Genomic DNA, 19,714 nt, shown 5'->3' with positions numbered 1-19,714 from the left:
GAAATACTGTAACAATATGAGATAACCAAGGGACAGCAAAAGAGAAGACAGATAACATAGTACATTAAGGAAAACAATCACTCATTATATGGCTTTTGCTTCTATATTCTAGAGATCCTTTCATTTAGTGTCATACTATATGGCCTTTTGTATCAAGGTTTTGCTCTATTGCAAATCTCTGCTAGGAGAGCCCAAGGTTTCTACTGATTATGACAAATGAGGGAAACCATTGAGCCTATGTTCCTTGGAGTCTGGCTTACTTCACTTAATACGATTTTTTTCTAAGTCCTTCCATTTCCTTACAAATGGGGCAATGTCGTTCTTTCTGACAGCAGCATAGAATTCCATTGTGTATAAATACCACATCTTGTTGATTCACTCATAACTGAAAGGCATCTGGGTTGGTTCCATATCTTTGCTATGGTAAATGAACATCGTTGTGCTAGTGGATTTAGTATGTCCTTGTTTCTGGATGATTGGGTAAATGCCAAGTAGTGGAATTGCTGGGTCATAGGGGAGCTCTAGGTTTAGTCTTTTGAGGAACTGCCATACTGCTTTCCATAGTGGTTGAACGAATTTGCACTCCCACCAACAGTGTAGTAGTGATCCCTCCTGGCCACATCCCCTCCAGCATCTGTTGCTATTAGATTTCTTGATCATGGCCATTCTAACTGGAATGAAGTGGAACCTTCAAAGTTGTTTTGATTTGTATTTCTTTTATGGCCAGAGATGTCGATCAATTTCTTCTTGCGTCTATAAGTCATTCTTATTTCTTCTTCAGAGAAGACTCTCTTTAAGTCTTTGGCCCATCTTTTAATGGGATGGTTGTTTCTTTGGAAATTAGTTTTAGAGTGATTCAATTTTTTGAGCTCTTGATATATTTTAGATATGAGGCCTTTGTCTGTTGTATGGTTAGTGAAGATCTTCTCCCATTCTGTAGGCTTTCTAGTTAATTTACTAGCTATGTCCTTTGCCACACAGAAGCTCTGCAGTCTAATGCAGTCCCATTTATCCAGATGTTCTCTGATTTGTTGTGTTTCTTGGTCCTTATTAAGAAAGTTTCAACCTGTGCCAAGGAGGCCTAGTGTATCTCCTATTCCTTCTTGTAAAGTTTTCAGTGTATCTTCTTTTACCTCGAGGTCTTTGATCCATTTGGAGTTAAACCTGGTGCAGGATGACAAAGAAGGTTCCAACATTTTTTCTGCAGGTGCTTAACCAGTTTTGCCAGCACCACTTGTTGAAGAGGCTATCTGTCTTCCATTCTATTTTTTTTGTCTCCCTTATCAAAGATTAGGTGGCTATAGGTCTGTGGGTTAATGTCTGCATCCTCAGTTCTATTCCACTGGCCTTTGGGCCTGTTCTTATGCCAGTACCAAGCTGTTTTGGTCGCTATAGCTCTGTAATAGAGTCTTAAGTTTGGTATTGAAATTCCTCCTGTGCTGTTCTTTCTGCTAAGTATTGTTTTTGCTATACGGGGTCTTTTATTATTCCATATGAAATTTTGGATTGCCTCTTCTATTTCTTTAAAGAATGATATTGATATATTGATGGGTAGTGCGTTGAATTTGTAGATAGATAGCCCTTGGCAAGATTGCCATTTTTACGATGATAATTCTTCCAATCCGTGAGCATGGGAGGTTTTTCCATTTCCTTAGTTCTGCTTTAATTTCCTTTTTCAGGGTTTTAAAGTTTTCATCAAAAAGGTCCTTTGCATTCTTAGTTAAGTTAATTCCTAGGTACTTTATTTTCTTTGAGGCTACTGCAAAAGAAGTTGCTTTCCTGATTATTGCCTCGTTCCTCTCATTGTTGGCATAGAGGAAGGCGGTTGATTTTTGAGGGTTAATTTCATACCCTGCTTCCTTGCAAAATTTTGAATCCACTCAAGCAGCTTGGGAGTGGAGTCTATAGGGTTCTTTAAATACAGAATCGTATCATCTGCAAAGAGGGAACGTTTCACTTCCTCTTTCCCTGTTTGGATCTGGTTTATGCTTGCTTCTTGCCTTATTGCTCTGACTAGGAATTCTAATACTATGTTAAAGAGGAGTGGAGAGAGTGGGCATCCTTGTCTCATTCCTGATTTTAGAGGGAATGGCTTTAGCTTTTCACCATTAAGTATAATACTAGCTGTGGGTTTGTCATACACAGCCTTTATTATACTGAAGAATGTTCCATGCATTCCTAGTTTCTCCACAGCTTTTTTGCTACACAGTCTTAACAAGACTGGATCCATAAACCATATCTTGTTGCATGTTTAGTCATATTATACTGTATTGTATATTTAATCCCAATTCCCCTGCCATGTTTTGCTCACACAGAAGAAACTCAACATATGACACATATATACTAGGCTTTTACTTCTATTCTCCCCCACACACCCCACCCCTGCCTCTCCCATTGTCTTTTCAGTGTGCTTCTATCTACGTTTATTCAGACTAAGTTGGTTTCTTACTTTCATTTTTTTTTTTTTGTTGCCAGTCCTGGGGCTTGAACTCAGGGCCTGAGCACTGTCCTTGGACTTTTTCCTCAAAGCTAGCACTCAACCACTTGAGTCACAGCACCACTCTGGCTTTTTGTACGTATGTGGTACTGAGGAATCAGACCTGGGTCTTTGTGCATGCTAGGCAAACACCCCACCACTAGGCCAAACTCCTGGCCCCCTTACTTCCAATGTTTTTTTGTTGTTGTTGTTGTTTTTTGTTTTTTTGCCAGTCCTGGGCTTGAGCTCAGGGCCTGAGCACTGTCCTTGGACTTTCTCAAGGCTAGAACTCTACCACTTGAGCCTCAGCACCACTTCCGGCTTTTTCTATATATGTGGTACCAAGGAAACGAACCCAGGTCTTCGCGCATGCTAGGCAAGCACTTTAACCACTAGGCCAAACTCCTGGCCCCTTACTTCCAATTTTTAAAAACTATTTCTTAAATGCATTTTTCTTGGAAACATGTATACAGCAAGTATTTTAAAAAATAAAACAAGTGCTGAAACTGAATTCAGTAGTAGAACTAGTGCCTAGAAGATACGCAGTGCTTGAATTCCAGCCTCATTGTAATAAGAAAACAGCAGGTAAAGAATAAAGGATAGTTTTTGTCTCTAAAGAGAACATATATGAATACAGATCCAAGTTCCAAAAACATGAAAATACTGAGTATTAAAGTGCTTCAAAATTTTATATAGTTTTGAGTCAGCTATTGTTATAATCATTTTGCACCAAAAAGGATCAATCTCTAATACTATCTGTCTCTTTTGGCCCTTTTGTCTTAATAAACAGCTTTTTTTTGCCAGTCCTGGAGTTTGAACTCAGGGCCTGAATACTGCCATTGGGCTTTCCTCAAGGCTAGCACTGTACCACCTGAGCCACAGCACCACTTTTAGCTTTTCTATTCATGTGGTACCTAGCAATCAAACCCAGGTCTTTGTGCATGCTAGGCAAGCACACTACCACTAGGATAAACTCCTGGAGCCCTAATAAATAGCTTTTGTTTCAAGATAGAATTCACCTCAAAGGCATTTTTACCGCAGGCAACATTCCAAATAATATATTTTGGGGCACCAAATTTTGTTTAAGTGACTATGAACAGTGTTTAAGGATCAGTAATGTTGAGGAATAGACTTAACACTGTGACTACATTTAAGGTGTATTTTGTGTATGTGTGTGTGTGCGTGCACACATGTGTGCAGGTATTGTTACTGAGGCACGAACTCACTTTTTCACTGGCTGGTGTTCTGTCACTCAAGCCACAGAAGAACTGGTTTGAGGTGATTAACTGGAGAAAAAGAGTAAGGGATTTTCCTGCCCACACTGGCTTTGAATGGTGATCCTCAGATCTCAGCCTCCTGAGTAGCTAGGATGAAGGCGTGAGCCACTGGTACTGATATACAGGTATGAGCCAGATGTAATCATTTTGATATGAGGATAAGTCTTCTGTTCAAGATGTTTGTTCTTTTGAAGTTTCCTAATATGCCTAGATACTCTGTAGTTTCTGGAAAAATGCACAGGTATTAAAAACACTGCCTGCTCTCAACTATGCACAAACCGCTTTCTCTTTTTCACAAACCATTCGTATGTGTGGACATCTCTCAGAGCACGCCCTCAGTTATGGCTGGAGACAGCCTAAGTAGCTCAGTGTCTGTCTTTCCTCACGGTCTCCTGGTTTTCTCTGCTTGTTTGCAGCGAGGTAATGAAGATGAAGAAGAGGTATGAGGTGGGTTTGGATAAGCTGGATTCTGCCTCATCTCAGGTGGCCACAATGCAGCTGGAGTTGGAGGCCCTGCATCCTCAGTTAAAAGTCGCCAGCAAAGAGGTGGATGAAATGATGATCATTATCGAGAAGGAGTCGGTGGAAGTCGCCAAAACTGAAAAAGTAGTGAAAGCTGATGAGACAGTGGCCAACGAGCAAGCCATGGCTTCCAAAGCCATCAAAGATGAGTGTGACGCCGACCTGGCAGGGGCCTTGCCCATCCTGGAGTCCGCGCTGTCCGCGCTGGACACCCTCACAGCCCAGGTGAGAGCTCAGCCAGGCGCCTGCCAGCAAACGCGCACACACGGCGCCACAGAAACTTGGCATTAGGGCCACGAATCTCCTTTGTGTCTCCAAATTCAATAGGAATTTAATGGAATTGAAAACCTTCATCTGGGAAAGAAAATGCATGTGCATGACAAAGACTAGTTTAGAAAAGAAGAAAGCATCCAGGTGGGAGGGGCTGCCCTAAAATGGCAATTCTTCCAAGAACTTCTCATAACTTTGTAAGATAGTAAGGAAATCACTTATAGTCCTTCCTTCCTTCCCTCCTTCTTACTTCATTTCCTTCCTCTCTCCCTTCTTCCTTCCTCCCTCCCTCCTCTTCTTGCTCTTCTTATCTTCTTTCCCTCCTTCCTTTTTTCATCCTTTCTTCTCCCTCCTTCCACCTCTCCATCTCTCTCTCTCTCTCTCTTCCTCTATGCTGATCACTCTCTGGTAGTCTCTCTCTCTGTCTCTCTCTCTGTCTCTCTCTCTCTCTCTCTCTCTCTCTCTCTCTCTCTCTCTCTCTCTCTCTCTCTCTCTCTCTCTCTCTCTCATTTTCTGCTTTAACTTTTCATTGGGACAAACCTGTCGATACTCTTGAACACATAGAGTAATTCAGTATCCTAATACTTACTTTGAAAATAAGAACCAGCTACCCCGAACATATAAGCAAACATTTCTCTTTATAATAATTACCGTGCTGTTTTTCAAGGACATTACAGTGGTCAAGTCCATGAAGAGCCCCCCAGCTGGTGTTAAGCTTGTCATGGAAGCTATATGTATCTTGAAGGGCATCAAAGCAGACAAAATCCCTGACCCCACAGGTTCAGGAAAAAAGATGGAAGATTTCTGGGGCCCAGCCAAGAGACTTCTGGGTGACATAAGGTTTCTACAGTCACTTCATGAATATGACAAAGACAATATTCCTCCAGCTTACATGAATATCATAAGAAAAAACTACATTCCAAATCCAGATTTTGTTCCTGAGAAGATTAGAAATGCTTCCACTGCTGCTGAAGGCCTGTGCAAATGGGTCATAGCAATGGATTCTTATGATAAGTGAGTACTGACAGAAATTTCTAGCTTACGCATTGTATTTGGGTATTGGTCATTTAGACAAGTTATTCTCTCTCTCTCTCTCTCTCTCTCTCTCTCTCTCTCTCTCTCTCTCTCTCTCTCTCTCTCTCTCTCCCTCCCTCCCTCCCTCCCTCCCTCCATACACACACACACACACACACACACACACACACACACAAACACACACACACACACACAAGTTAAATGTTTAAATGATTAAAAGCCTTTCAGAATGTCATTCTGTGTCTGCTATGTGTTTATATGATGTATAGTTGAGTGACTCATCAACCTTTTGAGCTCAGGACACTCTTCCACTGTTAAAAATTGCTGAAGAGGGCCGGGAGCTTGGCCTAGTGGTAGAGTGCTTGCCTAGCATGCATGAAGACCCGGGTTCGATTCCTTGGTACCACATGCATAGAAAAAAACCTCGGAAGTGGTGCTGAGGCTCTAGTTTTAGAGCTGTAGCCTTGAGAAAATCCAAGGACAGGGCTCAGGCCCTGAGCTCAAGCCCAGGACTGGCAAAAAAAAATTGCTGAAGACCCATTCATGAGATTTTGCTTTTATTTATCAGGTTAGAAATGGAGAATGTGTTGTGTATGTGTGTGTGTGTGTGTGTGTGTGTGTGTGTGTGTGTGTGTGTGTGCTGGAACTGGGGCTTAAATTCAGAGCCTAGCTTTTTTGCTCAAGGCTGATACTCTACCACTTGAGAAAATGCTCTACTTGTAGCCTTTGGAGATATGAATCTCATGAACATTTTTGGCTAGGCTGGCTTCAAACCAGGATCCTCAGCTATAGGACTACAGGTGTGAGCCTCTAATGCCCAGCCAAAATGGAGACTTTCAAAAATGTTTTTAAAGGCCAGGTACTTGTGGCTCATGCCTGTAATCCTACCAGCTCTTGAGACTGAGATCTGATGATGATGGTTCAAAGCCAGCCTGGGCAAGAAAGTCTGTGAGAGTCTTATCTTCACTAAACTCACAAAAAAGCAGGAAGTGGCACTGTAGCGTTTTATTACTGAGAAATATTTTATCACACAAAAAAAGGGAAAAGAGGCAGAAGAAGGCTTTCCTGCCAAGTTCCTGCAGGAAATAGTACAGGATGTCTTTTAAACTCATACCCAATTTGAATCATTACATATGTATAGCAATGCCATATGTTTTGTTCCATCTTACATTATAATAAATTATCTTAAGTCTTTTTCACTTATGAAGATAATATGTTTGATTCCACTTTCTATATAGTGAGAAGAAAATAGAGGTCCATTTCTTAAATAACCCCTTTTACTGCCTTATATATTTGTAGGGCAACTGCTTTGGCCGAGGGTATAGTCTAGGAGTTTTTATAAAGTAAAAGGATAAAGCAGAGACTGATGGCTGATTGGGAGGCTGAAATCGGGAGAATTGCAGTTTGAGGCCAGTGATGAATTGGGCACATTTCCCATGTGGCACTCTTCCACGGTCGTAGCTATGACAGAACTCTGACAGGCCATATGGGGCCTATTCGAGTCTGTTGATCTACATGCCTGTTTTATGTCAGTGCCATACTGTTTTTATTATTAAACTTGGTAATATAATTTGAAGACAGGTGTTGTGATACCTCCAAAATTATTGACTTTGTTTAAGATATTTTTGGACTTCCTTTTAGACTTTTTAGACTTCCTTCAGATTGCCTTTTCTAGCTCTATAAAGAATTAGGATAACCCAAGGCCATAGGCTAGAGCTCATAAATCTCTCCAGGGATCCCCAGGAAATGGGGTTGGCTCCTCCCCACAGGCAGTGGAGCCACCCTCAGGACGGACCCCCTTCAGCTGGTTTGAGCTCTCTGCTGTTCAAGCTTCTCAGCAAATCTGCAGGCAAATCATTCCCCTATCCATGATGGACTTTGCTGGCCATCTTCCATCCCGGTACTGTATAGGGTTTCTCCAGGCTGCCTGACTTGTTTCAGGGGTCTCAAACACTTAGGCCCCTTTCTTCTGATGGCCTCTGGCCATAGCACTTCCATGTTGGGAATAGGGGTGTGGCCATCTCTCCTCTCCAATGGTGGGCTGCCATTCAGGAGTCAGATATCTGCACTGAACGCAGTGTTTAGGAGAATTGTGAGTTACTTTGCTAAAACTATCCTCTTCTCACTGGGGTTTGCTTGGTTTACCTTGTGGCTGCGGCTTCATTTCCTGCTCCATGCCCCTTGAGGAGCCAGGCTTGGAACTGCAACTGTTTCCCACATTCCTGGTTTTCAATGCTCTTTACTTTAGAAATTTTCAACTCTTTTGCCTGCCTGTCTGCCTGCTCTCCCTCACTCCCTCCCTCCTGCCCTCCCTCCCTCCCTCCTTCTCTTCCTCCCTTCCTCCCTTCCCCTTGTCTTCCTTCAGGTTTGGTTTTGGGTTGAGGGGGGGCGGTGGTGTGAGTCCTGGAGCTTGCATTCAGGTGCTGGGCTCTTATCTTAAGCTTTTCTGATCAAGGCTAATGATCTACCACTTAAGCCACAGATCCATTTCTGGCTTTATGGTAGTTAATTGGAGATAAGAGTCACACAGACTTAAATGCTGGGGCTGGCTTCAAATCATGATCCTCAGAACACCATCCCTTGCATAGTTTAGATTACAGGTATGAGCCACTAGTGTTCACGTCTTTTCTTTTTTTTTTCCTTTTTCTTTTTTGCAAATCCTGGGGCTTGAACTCAGGGCCTGTACACTGTCCTTGGGCTTTCTCAAGGCTAGAGCTCTACCACTTGAGCCACAGCACTATTTCTGCCTTTTTCTATGAATGTGGTACCAAGAAATCAAACCCAGGGCTTTGTACATACTAGGCAAGCACTCTACCACTAGGCCATGCTCGCATGCTCCTGGCCCTTTCACTTCTTTTCTTAATTTTTGTTTCCTTCCTTTTCTCTTCTTGCAATATAGTTTTGCCATCTCAGTCTGACTATTCTCACTCATAGACTGAGATGGCAAAAGCTTATCTGCCATTTTACCATGAAAGTCTTAATAGCAATCTCATGCAAATGGGATGTAGTTGGATTCCTAAATGAAATATTGATATACAGAGGGATTATAATTAGATGAGTCAAGAAATGAGAATATTTCCTTTTGTACAGTGTCTTCTGTTCCCTCACTTTCTGCAATGTCCAGTGAGCTCCACAGCTGTACTTTTCACCCTTTTCTCTTTGAGTTCTGTATCCTGCCACCAACCCCTCTGAATATGTATACTTGAATACACCAGACATAAAGAATCATCAAAAACTTAAAACTAAAGGAGAGACAACCTCTTATTTCACTATGATATGGCGTTCCATATCAGTGTAGATCTCACATGAAGAAATATTTGGAGTCATAATTAGGCTATTCAAGGGTAATTTTTGAAAAAGGATATTCTATAATGTTATTTACTTTCCTAATTTAACTTTTTTCAGAGTGGCAAAAATAGTAGCTCCCAAGAAGATAAAACTAGCTGCAGCTGAAGGGGAGCTGAAAATAGCCATGGATGGACTCAGAAAGAAGCAGGCAGCCCTTAAAGAAGTCCAGGACAAACTGGCCAGGCTTCAAGACACACTCGAGTTAAATAAGCAAAAGAAGGCAGACTTGGAAAACCAGGTACATGCTGCTCCATGCCAGTATGAGCAAATCCCCAAGTGTTCAGTGCAGTCCTGTCTTGACCACCTCCTTCGATAGGATCAGCCTATAATTTGTATCAGCACAAGTATAATATGTCCTACCAATCTTCACGATGTGATCTTTGGAGCATACTAGGTAAATGACCAGTTTCAGTGTAAAATTATATAACCAATGGACAAGTGTGATAGCTGCTCATGTAAACATTCTTCCATTTTGTTCTGTGGGTGAATTTTTTCCATATATTTTTATTGTAATTAATAGAAGGGTTAAATTAGAGTCACCAGATAGAAGGTACATTACTTCACAAACATTGATACCCTTTCTCATGTTTTGGTCCCCATTTCCCTCCCCCCAACCCTCACCCCTCATCTTGTTTTCCCCCTTCCCTATCTGATTTCAAATAACCAGATAAACATATATACAGTATACCAGATAACAAGGTAAAATATTGTAACCATATGAGATAACCAAGAGACAGCAAAAGAGATGAAAGATAACATAGTACATTAAGGACAACAATCACTCATTATATGGCTTTTGTTTCTATATCCTGGAGGTCCTTTCATTTAGCCTCATACTATATGGCCTTATGTATCTAGGTTTTGTTCTATTGTAAATCTCTGCTAGGATAGCCCAAGGTTTCTACTGATTATGACAAATGAGGGAAACCATTGAGCCTATGTTCCTTTGAGTCTGGCTTACTTCACTTAATATGATCTTTTCTAAGTCTTTCCATTTCCTAACAAATGGGGCAATGTTATTCTTTCTGACTGCAGCATAGAATTCCATTGTGTATAAATACCACATCTTGTTGATGCACTCATCAACTGAGGGGCATCTGGGTTGGTTCCATATCTTTGCTAGGGTTAATAGTGCTGCAATGATCGTCGTTGTGCTAGTGGATTTAGTATGTCCTTGTTTCTGGACAATTGGGTAAATGTCAAGTAGTAGAATTGCTGGGTCAGGGATGCTCTATGTTTAGTCTTTTGAGAAACTGCCATACTGCTTCCCATAGTGGTTGAATGAGTTTGCACTCCCACCAACAGTGTAGTAGTGATCCCTCCTGGCCACATCCCCTCCTGCATCTGTTGTTATTAGATTTCTTGATCCTGGCCATTCTATCTGGAGTGAGGTGGGAGTGGTTTTGATTTTTAAGCTGGAATATTTCTGTAGTATGAATTTAAATGGCTTTTCTTCAAGCTTACCACCTTCATATCCTCTTTCTCCCATTTTGAATTAAATTGCTTAATTACAAAATAGGCTCTTAATTACCAATTAATTTCCTAATTTAATCTTAATTGCAAGTACCTGAGTAGGTTGACAGTGTTTAACTACTGGAGATTGTTGAAATTTGTAACTTCTGAAGCTATCTTGAAAGGAACCATAAGTTAAATGTGATAAAATATATCCCGATTCCCCAACTCCAGCTCCTATTCTGAGAGTTAATCCTAACCTTTCTAGTTGCCTTTCCCTCCACTGCTTTTTAGAAAAAAAAAATATTTCTCCTGGAGAGTTAGGACAGTCTTAAGGTCTCTTTAAGGCTGGACCCGAGGACCTTGTACATGCAAGCGTCTTATCCTATCACTGAGATACACGCTGAAGGCTCCCCTTTTCAGATTATTTTAAATGGAAATCAAACGCCTATATTTACAGAAGAATATTCTTCAGCACATGAAATTTCAATATCTTGTACTGTATGTCATTTCCTTCTTTGAATTAAACGTTAAGTAGCTTCCATGATTTCCACAAATTATATTAAAATAGGTATTTTTCTTAAAACAATTATAAACCAACACAGATTTTTCCATATGATAGCAAGACACACCACTTTCTTTTACATTATTATTATGTTTTAATTCCAGAACAGTTTAGAAGAACAGGCCTCTGAGGTGGAAATCTTGCAGAATTTTTAACTTATTCTTCTTGTGGATGTTGACGAAAACTTTTATTTTTGAGGTCGACCTGTGCAGCAAAAAACTGGAACGAGCAGAGCAGCTGATTGGAGGCCTGGGAGGTGAGAAGACCCGGTGGAGCCGCTCGGCACTGGATCTGGGGCAGCTGTACATCAACCTGACAGGGGACATCCTCATTTCCTCCGGAGTGGTGGCTTACCTTGGAGCCTTCACATCCAGCTACCGACAGGTGAGAAGGCCAGCCTCCCCTTCACAGCCAACCTGAACCTCAAGGCAGAGAATATCAAAGATTGTTAAATGATTTGTTATTCAGTAACTTGGCTTTGTAGCCAAAGATGCGCTATGAAATACAATCCTAAAATCTCATTTGGGGGAAACAAAAATCTATAGTTTAAATTGTAATATGAAATGGAAGGGTCTACTGATGAAATTTCATATTCCTATATATTTGGTTATACCACATGGGTGTTAGTAAGTCACTTCAAATCATATCAGAGAGGAGATAACCTCTAACTCTATTAAGTGACTTCTTTCCTTAGAAAACAAACCCATGATTCTGTATTTTTTCCTTCCCTTCCCTTAGGCTCACTCGACCTCAGTGTTATATTGGACCTAAATCCTACTTAAGGAACTAACCCTAACCTTTGTATTTGCTTTTCCCTCTACTTTTAAAAAAAATTCTTTCTCATTGAGACTTATGATAGTCTCCAACTCTCTTTAAGGAAATTGAGCAGAAATCAAAACAGGGGAGAAATTAGAGAAATTCAAAGAATAAAAATGAAAAAAGAACAGAAGGGTAGAGGAATAAAACAAAGTAAAATTCAAAACATCCGGCAGTAGCTTTTGGTACCAACCATAGAAAGTAATGAAAATGTACTTTCATGGAAGGCTTTATAATGTGATACAATTTGCATGCATGCGGGATCAATTGAGCCTCATTCAATTTCAGGACTTTCTCCAAAATAAGGATGATTCTTGGTAGCTTGGTTACAATTTATTTGTGTGATCATTGTTCTTGTTTCTGTTTTAACCACCCTGTCTTAAATTCATGTTTTGCATTCTGGTAACCTCTGTTCCTGGTGCTTGGCCTTCATATTATTTACCTTTATCTGTTCAGTTTTTTCATTTACTTCTTCTTTTTTTCAAAGGTCTACCTTTATAACATGAACATCTTAGAAATCAAAGGTGGTTAACATCTAGCAAACATAATTTAATGATGCCAAAGTTTGCTTGACAATTTCAGAAAGTGAAGTTTATACATTTCAAAGAATTTCTCAGAAGCGCACAGCTGGTAAAATGTGGTCACTTGAACTCTAACTTATGTCTCCTCTTCCATCAACTCCTGCTTAGCATATCAGTGTCATGCTGCTAGAGTAGAAGCTCCATCCTATACCCTTCCTCCCGATTGACTCTGTAAATCCCACAGGGATCCTTCCCTAATTCTGCTATCAACTCATTCCTACCGGAATGGGAGGCTGCTAGTTGGACCACTGTACCCCTTGGAGTAAGTCTTGAGTTTCAGAACTAAGACCTTGGAAAGGCATTGAAGGAAGCAAAGCCACACCCAAACTAGTCACAACAGACATCCAGAGCCTGACCTTTGTCTACTTCATCACATCCTATCTCTAATAAGGCTGGAGAGAAGGTGTTTTTCCCTTGACCTCACTCGTTCATATTAGAGCTTACATTTCTCCATGAATCTATGATTCCTGTGAATTTATTCTCTGAGTCTTACTCTCATCTTCTTAACGTATTATCTTTCTCAGATAAAGACGTGTGATAGTTCCATCAAAGATTTCTCATTCAATTCAGTTCTGTTTTGTTTTTGGTAATGCTGGGAATTGAATGCAGGGCTTTACATGTGCTAGGCACGTGCACTATAACTGAACTACTTCCCCCATACTTGAAAACCAAATTGCAAGCCAAGCAGTACATCAGTGCACTGCCATGTCATCTGTGTGCTTTCACATCCAGTGACCAATGCTGTCTTCCCTTGGACATTGGGAAGCTACTTCACCCACAGCTTGGGTAGCTAGTAGTGTCTGAGAATTTACTTTCCTCTGGGGAAGCCCTAATACATGATAGAAGATGGTGCCTAAGAGTGGTTCATATCTGTAATCTTAGCTTCTCGGGAAGCAGAGGTCATACTCATCAAGGTTCAAGGCCAGCCTAAGCTAAAAGTTAGTGAGAACCCATCGCAATCAATTATCCAGATATGGTGGCACACGCCTGTGGTGTAGCAAGGTGGGAGGTGTGAGTAAGAAGGACATAGTCCAGGCTAGCCAAGGCAAAAAATGTGAGAAAAGACCCTGCCTGAAAAATAACTAAAGCAAAAAGGGATAGGTGATGTTAGAGTACCTACCTAACTGTTAGAAATAACTCAAGCAGGTGGGATCTCATACAGGAATAAAGACACCAATTTGAACTCAGCAAGGCAAAGCTTAATTCTACAGAAGGGTATAATGCCATTGGCCAAAAATCTGGCAAGCAAACACACAGAGCAGGCAGGCTGCTACTTTTTTATTCCAACCCAGCAGACCCCACCCCTCTACTTGTATTGGCTCAGTTCAGGTTCACAACCCGCAAAAGGATGTGACTTAACCATGATACAACTAAAAATTCAGTGAGCTCCTAACAGTATGTATTAACTAAAATGCTCAGGAAAAGGGTATATGTAATTAAAATGTAATTACTTAACAGGGGCCAAGCCATCTGGCCAAAGCAGACCCCCTTCAGAAAAGCAGCTCTCCCAAGATTAACGGAAAGGAAGCAAACTACATTGATAGAAAAAATACTTTTCTCATACTAACAAACAAAAGACACAGTGTCCAACTAGTAGTATAAGCCTGTCCCCCTAACAAGAAAGAAAATATGTAGAAAAACATAATGACTTCCCCCCTAACAAGAAAGAAAATATGTAGAAAAACATAATGACTTCTACCCACTTTGTGAAATGAAATTTTATAATAATACTTGGCTATTTTTTTTTTACTTTATGTGATTGATCTGGGATTTATTTCATCTAAGTGTATAGCTAATTAGAGCTAATAAAATTAATAAGCTAATTTTTATATTTTATTCTGGTAGACAAATCATTTTTAAGGTATTACTGGGATTTTAAAAATGATTCTGTTGTTGACCTCCAGCCTCATATTGACACCTTTATGTGAATGTTTTAAAGAACCAAACCAAAGAATGGACAAGTTCGTGTAAAAAAAGAGACATCCCCTGCTCAGATGATTATTCTCTTATGGGTACCCTGGGAGAAGCTGTGACAATTCGAGCTTGGAATATTGCTGGATTACCTTCTGACTCATTTTCCATTGATAATGGAATCATCATAATGTAAGGAAAATGAACGATTCTCACAAATGATTTTTATTAATGAGTCACTAGATATATTTGTAAACATTTGATCAATTTTAGGTAGTAAATGTCTCAGTATTAAAGCCAAATTAATGAATGATGAATGAATGAATGATCATTTCCTTATTTTAATAGTGAAATACTATTGGAGACTATTGCAAGCAAACAAATCTAGATAATATTTTCTTAATTTTTATTAAAGGAAAACTCTGCCATAAGTAAGTGAAGTTACAATTTTTCCTTCCCATTAAATACGGGGAGTTCTGTTATTATAGGCTGTTAAATGTTGAGTCATGGATTTTTGGTGGTGGTTGGCTAGATTGTTCCAAATTCTGCTCCAGGCCCTGATATAATCATATCCTATAATTAAAACCAATTTTAATTATAGGATGTATTTTTGGCCCTTGACTGACTGGCACTTTTACGATAGTGGTCAATCTTCCTGGAATATCCTTGCTAGTGGATGAATACCAGGAGGACCCAAGGAGCACATCCACCCTCTTTTCCAGTTCTCACCTCCCAGAAATTCAGAGCTGCAGCAGTCCCAGTGTGAGGACAATTATGAGGTGTATGGCTTCCAAGTTCACATTACTTTGGGCATCCGATGACTGGACTAGTCTTTGGTTTTAATGTATTAGGCATAGAGCAGTTATTTCATCTAATATAGGAAAACAGTTCTCTTTTACATGATTATTTACTATGGGAAATATGACTAATTTATGGCTTAATTTAAAGTAAAAATGGTTAGGGGAGAGATTTGAACTGGTAAAGTAGAACTAACCAGTAAATATGATGATTTTCCAGGGCTGGGGCTTAAACTTGGGGCTTGGGCACTGTCTCTGAGCCTCTTTGTGCTTGAGGCTAGTGCTGTATCACTAAGATACAACACCACTTCTGGCTTTTTCTGTGTTTGTGGTACTGAGGAATTGAACCCAGGGCTTCGTGCATGCTAGGCAAGCACTCTACCACTAAGCCACACTCCCGGCCCTCTTAATTTTTTTATATATCATATTTTGAAAACCATTACATGAATTAAAACTTTGGTAAACATGTTTCTGTATCTCATTATTAATTACCAATAAATTATTATGGTGTATGGATTTCTTTAGAATTTATTGGCTGACTAATTTGTTCTAGAAAGACTTAAGATATGTACAATTTGATTATAACATAAAATAGGCTAAATCTGATGCGACCACATGAGGTAAGTTAAAGAAATAATTGCTATTGGCTTGTTGAGACAAGCTAATTCCTCTAGTTTGGCCCTGAAGTAAACTCATAAACTTTCTGGTAACTAAGACACAAAAAACAAGCTATGTCACATAGCCAAGGAAAGCTTAGACAAAAATTTTCAGGAACTAACTTAAACTTACTTTGTTGGTTTAGAGAAAAAAAAAACTTTGCAAAGGTTTTCTTTAGTGCAAAGTGCTAAAGTGTTCAGTTCTTTGACTTAATAATATAAATTAATTCAAAAAGGAATTCAAGAATATAAATAAATAATAAATATATGCATTAGCTTGCAACAAATATAGCAGTTTTAGATGTCTTTTCACCAGTTTAGAATGATTGCTACCTCGTTGTTGCAAAATGTATCTTGATAATGTTAGAATACATCTGAGATTTTAACATATATATATGAGAAATTTCTGAAACTTTAATATCTAATTTTTGACTTTTGTTTATCTGGACCAATCAACTCGAGAATGAAGTATATTGCCCAGTTTTAACTGCTTCTATTAATGTTGCTGGCATAATTTTCTGCTTAGAAAAGATCTTTGCCTTCTAAAATATAGCTGTGTGAATCTTATCTTTTGTTTTGTTTTGTTTTGTTTAGTTTCTAATTTGTTCCACCTAACAAGGAATTTGAAACCATTGTATCCATCTGAGGCCAAACTGCATTTTATTTTACAGCAAATAAATATACCTCCCAAGTTTTAGTCCAGTCATATTTCAATAATGAAACTGCTCTTTTTTAAATTCCAGATCCTTTCATAATTACTATTCAAGACAACACACATATGTTTCAAGGGTAAAGTAGGAAATGGTGAAAATGAGTCATAACCTTTGCATCTTTGCTGTTCATTTGAAAAATGTGGAAGCTATCATGCCAACTTCACTAAGAAGTCTGGCTTGCCTTATTTTGTCAGTGTATATTGGTAATCTTCTGCTGAAAGGCTTCAATAAATAAGTTTAAGGGATCATTTTAAAGTAGCAGATAAGCATCTTATTTACTTTCACAGTGCTTCCTTCCATTCCCTAGAGATCCTGGCTTGATATGATAATACCTAGTTCTGAGCACTTATGAGGACTAACCTTTTGTAAAGTGTCTCCCCCAAATATTATATTAGTATACTATGGCACTGATTATTTAGGAAAACTAAACATCTATAACATCTGGACAGATTATAACACAATTAACTTGTGGGGCTACTGACATATTAAAGTTTCTTGATTTATCTGAATTTCAAAGGTTAGTAATCATATTAACTATAATTAGATCCTATCTGAACATTTTTCCAGTAGAGGATTAGGATTATTTAACTGCTTGGTACATTCAGACTATATCTGATGTAAGTGCTTTTTAAAAAAGTGAATTTCCATTTCTGTAAGAGAGAGGCATACCAGATTTATTTCTGGAACTATAATAACCTAGAGGGATATGCCCTTTCCTTGCCTGTGTCTATGCATTTGTATGTGTGTTTGTGTATCAAGAATACAACTAAACTTTGAAATACCCACTGTTAGAGACACAAATCCGGTGCCCTTCCCTGTATAATGCTGTGAATATGTCTGTCTTATCACTGTTAGAAGTCCATACTCTGCAAGTCGCCCAAAGAGCACCAAATAACATTCCTCTCTAGACAATAAGGAAAGAACAAACTCTCTCCCAACCTGGACCAGGAAGTGCTATAAAAAAATCACATTGTACTTTGGAACTACAAATATTTTTGATTCAAAAATATTCATTAGGAGCCAGGTACAGTGGCTCACACGTGTAATCCTAGCTACTCAGGAGGCTGAGATCTAAGGATCTTCGTTGAAAGCCAACCACAGCAGTAAAATGTCCGTGAGACTCTTATCTCCAGTTAATCACCAGAAAACTGAAAGTGTCCCTGAGGCTCAAGGGGTAGGGCTGTAGTGTTGAGCTAAAGAGCTCAAGGACAATGCCCAGGCCCAGAATTCAAATATATATATATATATATATATATATATATTTGCCAATATATATGCATATATATTGGTAGAAGATGCGAGAAAGAAATGGGAGGAAATACATTTTTCTGTAAAAAAAAAATAGTAACATAGTAACAGTAAGAGGAATTAAGCAAGAGAGTCCTTTGCATTTTGAATTCCGGATCTATTTGCATCCAAAAAAGTGAAGGTATTAGAACCACCATTTGGTGCAGAGAGCCTTCCACAACAATTACTGGCATATTTTATTCTGAAACCTAGTGGCATCTTTTCTTTCTGCCTTGAAGAGAATCTCTTCTGAAGTTTTACTCATCTAATTGTTTTTGGAAACCCTAGACTAATGTCACAGTATCCACTCTCTGAATACAAAAGAAGTCACATTGAGAGTGTTTACTGATGGGAGTTTGATCCATTTGCTTATTTAAGACAACAACATCCCTGTGAAATCACAACACACAATCACACATACATAGGCACACATAGTGAGGAGGGGCAGAGGGGTTATATAATTACTTCAGCACAATTTGCTTCAAACTTATTTCATCTGACTTTGAAACGCACAGTATACAACTGCCATCCACAGTCACAGCAGGGCTGCAGAGCTTCTTGCTCTTGTGTAACTGACTCCACACCCATTGAAAGCTGCCTTCCCACACTGTCCCAGCCTGTGCTGTGACAAACATCTACTTTCTACTTTTTGTGTTCAGCATCTTAAGAGTCCACATATGATATTATTCTTTTGGATTATTTTACTTAGTCATCATTACATCCGAGAGTACTAAATAGTAGCAGTTTAAACTTTTATTACAACTGGATATTCTGTGGTGTAGTTGCAGCCTATTTTCTTTATCCATTGGTCCCTCGAAAGACACTTGAAAGAAATACAGATGTCTCCTCAATATGCTGACTTCACAGGTATGCATTACACATTGATTTTAAGCCGTGTTAGATGTTTTCTTTGCTGGGTAGTTTGTTTTGGTGTTATAATAATCCCCTTGAACTATTCTTGCTTTTTAATTTCTGTGCTGGTTAGCATTCTGCCTCTTGAGCCACAGTCACTTCTGGATTTGTGTGCTGATTTTTGTAATTGTCAGTTAAGTAGCATATTTTAATCTTAATGTGGCTATCATAAAAACACAATTTTTTTACCAGGTTAAAAGTAAAATGTGGGGGCCAGGAATTTGGCCTACAGGTAGAGTGCTTACCTAGCATGCACAAAGACCCGGTGCCAGAAGTGGTGCTGTGGCTCAAGTGGTAGAGCTCTAGCCTTGTGAAAGCCCAAGGACAGGCTGAGTTCAAGCCCCAGGTCCATCAAAAAAAAAAAAAGTGAAATGTTACTCGGATGAATGAGCTTTAAGAAAATGGTGTGAACTGACTAAATAACATAGAGGGAAATCATGGTTGACCAGAATCATCTTTCATCTCCTTTTCAGGAATGCAAGAAGGTGGCCTCTAATGATAGATCCTCAGGGTCAGGCCAATAAATGGATCAAGAACATGGAGAAAACCAACAGCCTTCAGCTAATTAAATTTAGTGACCCTGACTATGTCAGGACTCTGGAAAACTGCATTCAGTTTGGTACTCCTGGTACGTACACTGCTGCAATGGCTAGGGAGGACACAATTTACCAAAAAAAAGCATGTCAGATTAAAAAATTAAAAAAACAAACAAAAATGCACAAAAACTTACTGGTGGCAGGAATAGACCTCATCACCCTCAGTCATGCAAGAATTTTAGTACACAGAAGCCTGGTAGACAATAACGAGGTGTTTTGTTTTTTTTTCTCCCAGTTCTGGGCTTGATCTTAGGGCCTGAGCACTGTCGTTGGGCTTTCTCAAGGCTAGCACTCTACCACTTGAGCCACAGCACCACTGTTGGTTTTTCTACATATGTAGTACCAAGGAATCGAACCCGGGTCTTCGTGAATGCTAGGAAAGCACTCTACCTACCACACGAGGCCAAACTTCCGGCCCGTATAACAAGGTTTTCTTTGTCACAAGATACATTTGTGATGTTTCTGCCTAACTTTTAATTTTTTTCTATTTTCATTATAAC

The 19,714-nt window shown here is 39.4% G+C and overlaps 1 protein-coding gene across 1 annotated transcript in view; it reads left to right on the top strand.

Annotated features, from left to right (window-relative positions):
• The window catches only part of Dnah7 (dynein axonemal heavy chain 7), a 193,010-nt gene that overhangs the window by 121,152 nt on the left and 52,144 nt on the right, over nucleotides 1-19,714 (top strand). The window contains exons 43-48 of the mRNA XM_090354519.1: nucleotides 4,170-4,500; nucleotides 5,213-5,559; nucleotides 8,986-9,166; nucleotides 11,144-11,329; nucleotides 14,282-14,445; nucleotides 19,092-19,246. Coding sequence (XP_090210645.1) covers nucleotides 4,170-4,500; nucleotides 5,213-5,559; nucleotides 8,986-9,166; nucleotides 11,144-11,329; nucleotides 14,282-14,445; nucleotides 19,092-19,246 — 1,364 coding nt within the window. The remainder of the gene's footprint in view (nucleotides 1-4,169; nucleotides 4,501-5,212; nucleotides 5,560-8,985; nucleotides 9,167-11,143; nucleotides 11,330-14,281; nucleotides 14,446-19,091; nucleotides 19,247-19,714) is intronic.

This window comes from Megascapheus bottae, chromosome 21 (genome assembly GCF_031878675.1).
Source record: "Megascapheus bottae isolate mThoBot1 chromosome 21, mThoBot2.hap1, whole genome shotgun sequence".
Lineage (NCBI taxonomy): Eukaryota > Metazoa > Chordata > Mammalia > Rodentia > Geomyidae > Megascapheus > Megascapheus bottae.
Note: the sequence above shows the minus strand (reverse complement) of the source record. Positions and strands in the feature narration are given on the sequence as shown.